Here is a 7,500-nt window from a genome sequence, read left to right as displayed (position 1 = left end):
ACCGCAGTGTTGCGCCTCTTGTTATTTTCTGTTACTTGTATTGTGCTAAGCAGGGGCTAGGAAAATTACGAGCCTAATAATCTGGAAAAAGATGTCTACTGATTTAGACACAACTTCCTCCAAGTAGAGGAGTGACGAAATTAAAAGCTCTGATAAGAGGAATTTTGAAGTTGATCTTAGCAATAATAAACCCAGTTTTCACTTGTTATGACTTCTAACAATATCTGTACATTATTAAACTGATGTAAGTAACGAGAATAAGAAAAATAAACAAATAATAACGCCATGTTCGCTTACCAGTATCCTTAGATACAGTGACTGCGCCCACAGTACGAGCGCCCTCCGGTCACTTCTTTTCTTCGTAATTAACATAAATCAAGACAAGGCCAAGGTGTACCTAGCTAACTAAGGAATTTTGCATTTAATTTAACAAAGATTAAGATCAAGGAATGGCACAACAACAACAACGCAATGCTTTATTTACTCTAGACGCTTAATACACAGTTGCAAAGAAAATACTGCCAAAATATCGCCATCTGTGACTTGTACACCAATAAGTTCTCCGGCCGAACGAACGATGTCCTTCCATGAATAGCTCTCACTGTGTGGGACGCACAACTATTATCCTACCTAACGACACCTGGTGAGCGAGTTGCCGAACTCCGAAGACCAAGTTTTGGCGCAAAATTTAAAGTTTACCGGCAAAATAATTTCTCAAGTATTTCATTGCTCATGATATCTTATGTTTTATAGCATTTAAAATCTGTTTCTGTCTTTTCGTGAATATTCAATTTGGCCCCACTAGCTCCTCCCCCAGTAAAAAGACGTACATTTCAAAATGTCTTTCCTGTGAGCATCTGACGTCAGGAGAGCACAGTTTTTACCGCCTTGGGTGTACGCTTATTGCCTAATTCTAACTTTAGAGGCTCCGGTCATACACAAGGAGAATCTTTCTTACGACAACGAACACTGTGATTTGTCGCAGCTTGATCTCGGTCGCCAACAGAACTGTCATCGTCCACCAGGCGGTTCACAGTAAAATTACCAAACAAACTCAGGCCCAGTTCATACGTCGCATTTCTGCCGTGTCGAATTCAATTCAGTTAAGTGTAGCAGGAATGCGATTGTGGATTCATACGTCGCACTTGTGTCGCACTTAATTCAGAATTTATACTGTCAGGTATGTCGGCCAGCGGAAAATGTCTTAAACTTAGAGTATTCAATATGGCGGACGAAAATACTGAGCGAACTTGATTAACAGGCGTAGCTCGTCTTATTTAAGGGTGGCCCTGGACAGACCATTTCATCTCCAGAGGTGACAATTTCACGTGACACTGAGGACCGGCTCACGCCATTATATTACCAGCCATAAATCCAAAGACTAAAGTCAAGCCCACGGTGAAACAGTATTCTTGTGCCACGGCCAATAACAAGGAAAAAAGAGAACCTTGCAAAAGCAGATTCCAATTTTGACAAACGTCTTTCTAAGCCTTTTGAAATTTTACTCTACTGAAATAAAGCGAAACAGTTCTCTTTGTTCCAAGCTTCAACTTGTGCTTCTATATTAAACCCGATAGACAAAAACGGAAATTTTTTTTTTTCCTAACAACTTGGCGCAAAACGATTGTAGAGTAGTTAAGGCAGGAACAGAATAATGCTAATAAAGTAAGAATTAGACGCTAAATCTGGCAACTCTTCCTGGCTTCTAGGATAATGAACTATAATACTGATTTGAAACCGCGAAGTTGCAAGAACTTATAAGCTGCGAACAAGTTCACGGAAAAAGTATCGCCAAATCAATGGAAGATTAATTAAAAACGCGACTAGACGCTTTCTAGCACAGCTAAATCCTTTAAATTTGGTCAATAAAATCCTGTTTAGTATTAACTTTGTTATTAATCAGTTGTTCATAATTCGACTTTGAAGAAAATTATTTGCCATAGGATTCCCACACAAACAATGGAATTTACTAACATGTGTTGCTTGCAAGTCAAGATGACTTCCAAAACTGTGAAAAGGTCTATACAGCTTTACTAATTGCTCTTTCGTTTCGTTCCCGTTTTGTCAATATTAAGCATCTGCTGGTGTCGTTCTTGAAATTAATCAAAGGAACCACATCACATCACAAGCTGCAAAAGACTGTCTGGGAAAAAATAATTATCCCAAGATTTGGAAAGGAAAAAAAAAGACACAACTCAAAATGGACAAAGCATTTTTTAATTTACAGCCATAGAACATCAATCAACTACCTGGACCCAATAATTAAATCTGCAAGAATAAGCCAATCGTTGAGTCTTCCTCACCACAATTAAAACACGGCAGCAAAACCACTCCTTGAAATAAACTTGCAAAGTCGAGTATTTGAACAGTTCATTTTTCCACTCCGTGCCGAATTCTGCTAAAAGGTAATGGACGCTAAAAGCGTTTTGTTCTTTGTCCTTTTTCAGGGAATGGTGAATGTCATTGTTTACGCTGCTGAAGAAGACTCCAAGCTTTCTCGTTCAGTATTCTTCACGACGCGGCAAAATAAGCAGCTTCAGGGACATGTTGTCAAAAGGTTTGAGTCTCCCAGCCTGACATCATGCAGCCATTCTTGTCTGAGAAATTCTTGGTGTACTTCAACCAATTTCAAGATGTCATCCATGAAGAACACCAAAGGGACTTGCGAACTGAATAAACATGGGGCCATTGACGAAAACACCAAGTTTTATAATAAACAAGGAGTGATTTTTTCTCTGCTCATAACGGTAATTACCAATTTATTGTTTCAAGAAGTCTCAACAAAGTTTAGTCTCCTGGGTTCGAAAAGCAATTTGCGTTTCGTTTGAACCCAAATATTAACCTCATAATTTATGGAGACATAAATATTATAATTTTGATCAGTGTAGGAACGAGTGAAAGGGTCACCGGAAAATTAACTAGCTCCTTTGTTCCAAAAACAAAACTTTTCAGAAATAGTTCGTAATACGTTATTCAGATCTTTGCATACATGTATGTGAGAGTGAAAAAGAGGAACTTTGCAACAAGATGGGGCACGGGAACAAAAAGCCGTCAAGGCATAAATTAATAGACACTGTCCATAATAAAACCAACTTCCTGCCAATCGCCTAAGAATTTTGTTCACTGGATATATTTTCTTTTTTATGAACTATCTTAATTCTAATTCAAACGCTTTACATGTGTGATCAGGGTTGTCAAAATCCCACATCTCTTGGTTGCCTCAACGGTGGTTCTTGTGTAGCAGACGACAAGAAACAAACATTTTCATGTTCATGCAAAGCGCCTTGGATTGGGAAAAACTGTGAAGCCAAACTTGGTAAGAAAACGTTTCGAGACCTGCAGTGTTGTATTATTAAATAAATGTATGGGCAGCTCGTGTGTGTGGAAAAAGTTGACCACCTTCAACTTTTTTTCTACAGACGCAAATCATATATACATCTGCTGTATTTTATTTTACGCACTTACTTCATTTAAATTCAGGGCCCGTTTACTGGCACGAGTAAAATATAACGGCAGTAAAAATACTTATTTATGCAAAGCACGGAGTGCTTACAATAAAAGATGTCAGAATAGACTGCAGTAAGACAGAGTTACAACATGCTATGTCCATGTGGACAAGCACTAGTTTTTGATATCGTTACGAATTCTGCCATACGAATATTAACATCAGATAGCATAGCAAACTGAATTATTATTCGATGCATTTTTCCTCCCTTTTCATTGGCCGAGAGCCCGCAATTTGACCTGCAAATAACTGCCTACTATGATTAGTCTACTCATGCGTAATACCGTCTAATTAGTTTTGTTTCAAAATTCTGCTCATACGTAATAGCAACCAAGCTCTTGTGTGAAAAATGCCAGTTTGCTTCACTTGGCTGTCACAGAGTAATTTAAATATGAATATCACAAATTATCGGATATCTCAAAATATCATGATTTGCCAGTGTCTCGCAGATCAGACACTTCGGCATCGCGAAATAATTGATCTACTCGCCACTGATAAATTACGATATTTTGCTCAAAGTCGTCCAATAATTGTTAATTGTCTGCGGCTCAAGAATTACGTTTTGGACGGACAGAGGAGATTTCTTTGAGTATAATTGTTGTTCAGCTTTAATTTCAGTCACATTTCCTTCTCGCAGCTGCTTCTGTGCGATTTTCATCTGTGGCTTTTTCTTGTGTAAGTTTTTTTTTTTCCCGCTAATTGCCCAGCTCCACATCAAACAGACATAGTGTGATCAATTTTTTGTCGCCTGTTATTTTCTTTTGCGTGACGAATAAAATTTACATACTTCTTGTGTAAACTGTCAAATCAACATGCCGTTAATATGACTGTCAAACCATTTCGTTTTTCATTATCTTTCAGATGCTTTTTCATGCGACGGGACTCAAAAGAAAGCTGGCGAGACGTTACCAAATGGACAATACTTGCTAACAAATGGGAGCGTGTCATTCAATGTAAGCAAAATGGAAAAGACATCGTTGGCTAACTTGACGAACGCAAAGCATAATTTTTTAACGGATAATTTATAGGGAATACTAAACTCGCTACTCGCTCATTAGGTGTACTGTCACATGATAGATGATGACAAAGGATGGACTCTGATTGCCCGATTCTCAAATAGTGACATGAGAAAGTGGATGTTTAACTCCGGACGCTTCTGGTACTTCAACCAACATGCCCTTGGAAACACAACTAGTCCGTCGATAAACGCTGACATGATCTCTACCGCATTTTGGTTGGTCAGCGGCAGAGAGTTTAAGATCACGCGCAGTGATGACCCCAGTCACACTCCTCTGTTACAGACCACAGGTGACTGTTTGGCTGGACAAACATTCCGATCAAAAATCACAAGTTATGGCGACTTTACAGATGGCAAAGTTTGGGCCAGTGACCAGTGCCTGGGAAGCTGCACGGTTCAATATGGCGGTCAGTACAAGTCAACAGACGGGTTTCAACAGGCTGAGTGCAGTGGAGACATCCAAAGGGCCAACAACATCGGCTTCTGGTGTGACTATGGTGGTGATGGATCAGTGATGATGATTGGTGGAGGAGGAAGTAGTTGCTTAGGTGCTGATCATGGGATTGGAATAACAGAAATGGACGGTGCTTCTTTCGTTGGGCAATGGGAAACTGAAGATGATTTTGGTTATAATGCTAACTTGACAACCAAGCCATCTCAGGCATACGCATTGAATCTTTGGATCCACTAAAATGCGATTGACCTTAAGCGACTTCTTTAAGCTTCTTTAAGAAATCACAGTGGTACTATTAGCACAAAATAAACAAAAAAGTACCTTGGTTTAAAATAAATGAACGCGGCGCAGGATCTGATGGGAATTGTAAATCAAAATTCTAAGGAATCTTCGTAAAATCCGTGTAATATAATTCAATACCCAGATTAGCTTAATTATAATTTCTGATTACAATCAGTCTTTACATTTAATTCCGAATAAGCTGGTTAATAAAAATCGATATCTTAACCGTGAAGTTATTATGATAAGTTTGTCGTCCTGTGTAATTGGCATTATAACTTGATGTGATCTTGAGAATCACATGTTCTGTAAAAGAACTATATTAATAATAAACTCTTGAAGTCGAAGCGTACAGACATGTATTTCCTTACTCATTTACTTTTAACAGAAGTCAAACGATTTAGCAGCTTGAATATGCCGGTGGGCCTTCGACGTGCCGTAGAAAACAAAATTTGTCTCATAAAATAAAGGAGCTCAGTCATGGTATCTCTTTTTTCCCCACAAGACCTTTTACCACTCGTAGTGCAGCGACCACATCTACGGCCTTGCCATAAAATGACACTACAAAGCTAAAACGCTTGTATACTTTTACTTTTGCTAATCTCGATCGTGAAGGCGAAGAATATAAAGACGTCAATTGAATGTTTGTGTCCAATAAGAGCGATAAAGGCCACTGATATTCTGGGTTCTATGTGCTGTGTGCCGAGAGTTGTCTAAAAGAGTGCTCCTACAAACCTTTCGAGAGGACTCTACATATGATTAAACCGCCTTTGAGGAAAACAATAGTCAGTAATACAAAGAACATCGAAGTATGTATGGGTTATTGACCAAGTGTGAGGTCAAGATGGCTGGATATTGGCCAAGTTCAAGTTCTAATTTATTTTATGGCTTTCGGGAAATATTTTTTTTCCAGCACACGGCGGGTAGTCCCGAGCGGGCAAGATAGCTCCATCTTGCCCGCTCGGGTAGCCAATAACAGCGCAGGATTTGATTCCGCTCACGGAGCTAGCGATATAATAAGTGACCGTGACGCTCGATACAGATGAGGAACGTATAAATGTACTTTATATACAAACCTACAGCTGGAAGGAAGTGCTGGCAGTTTTAATGCTACCTACAGGTTTCAAGAATCGCTACAAAGGACCAAAACTTTCATCTTGAAGCCAGGTAAGAGATTTACGTGAATTTATCGGAGCACTTTACGAAGGCGAGTGTGTCAGTTACTCGCTGGAATATTGTCAAAATTTCCTGAACTTTAAGCGGTCGTTAGTTTTCAAAACCTAGTGAGCAGACAAATTTTATTATTGTTTTAAATTAAGGGACATTTATACTTTCTATTCATGTAGTTCAGCAGTTTCAAACAGGTGCCACATTTTTAAAACGCGCCTTCAAAGTAGAGCTATTTTCGCATTTGGTTCAAAACTCGATTTAACGGGTAGAAAATCTTGTTTTAACCGTTGAAGGAACAATATTGAATTATAATTGCAACATGGCTAAACAAACTGCTATGATATATCTGTAGTTGAGAAAAAAAAATTGGGACTTTTGAGCGAATATTGAGTTTTTTTATAGCGCCGGCAATGTGTGCTATTTTTCCAGTTTCGGCAGGCAATCAACTTGTGTCGAGCGGACCGAACTTCAATCGATCCTCGAAAACTTCGATTAGAATTTTTAATCAAATAACATTCATTTTAGTGATTGATTAGGTAAAGGCTTTGAAATCCCAGCTTACGAGAAAAATCGAATTTTCGAAGTAAAATCAGTGGTCGGTTTTTACAGAGACAGCCTCTTAAGTGTGCGAGCGCGCGTGTGTAGAACGATGTGAAAATAACACGAGTTACGGTTGTTTCCGAAAGAAATAATTGTATGGTATTTATACAGGTGTCGCATCTTCTCGCGTTGGCACAAGTCTCTCTGAGCAAATGTGCCTCTATCACTGTCACCACGATATCATCCAGCGGGTTACCTGCGGAGTTACGAGCTCTCCGCCACAGCTGCCCCGCAACTTTTACAGGGCGATCTCTCACAGCAACACCCAATCCCCGCTTTATTAACGGACAACCAGTCAAACACCTCTACGAAAAGGTATTGTTTGAAAACCACCTACGAGATCGCGTGCCAATAGATAACGTGAGAAATAGACGCCCAGAGAACCAATCAGAATCGAGAGTGATGTTAAGTATATTGTGAATACGATTAATGCTTAAATAGGGAAAAGAGAAAACCAATTAGACTTAAGAGTTT

At 39.1% G+C, this 7,500-nt stretch overlaps 2 protein-coding genes across 2 annotated transcripts; both read left to right on the top strand.

The window, feature by feature from the left end:
* Positions 1-2,297: 2,297 nt before the first annotated feature.
* Positions 2,298-4,533, top strand: LOC145495144 (uncharacterized). Its single transcript, XM_081474725.1, has 3 exons — positions 2,298-2,747; positions 3,190-3,316; positions 4,367-4,533. Exons 1-3 carry the CDS (start codon positions 2,409-2,411, stop codon positions 4,531-4,533), a joined length of 633 nt encoding a protein of 210 aa, XP_081330851.1. The 5' UTR covers positions 2,298-2,408.
* Positions 4,534-4,563: 30 nt separating this feature from the next.
* On the top strand, positions 4,564-5,214 carry LOC145495145 (uncharacterized). The gene has a single exon (XM_081474726.1). The coding sequence runs from the start codon at positions 4,576-4,578 to the stop codon at positions 5,212-5,214; it is 639 nt and encodes a 212-aa protein (XP_081330852.1). The 5' UTR covers positions 4,564-4,575.
* The last annotated feature ends 2,286 nt before the right edge of the window (positions 5,215-7,500 follow it).

Source organism: Orbicella franksi, chromosome 8 (assembly GCF_964199315.1).
Source record: "Orbicella franksi chromosome 8, jaOrbFran1.1, whole genome shotgun sequence".
NCBI classification, from domain to species: domain Eukaryota; kingdom Metazoa; phylum Cnidaria; class Anthozoa; order Scleractinia; family Merulinidae; genus Orbicella; species Orbicella franksi.
The sequence above is the reverse complement of the archived record's forward strand: the minus strand, read 5'-3'. Positions and strand labels throughout refer to the sequence as shown.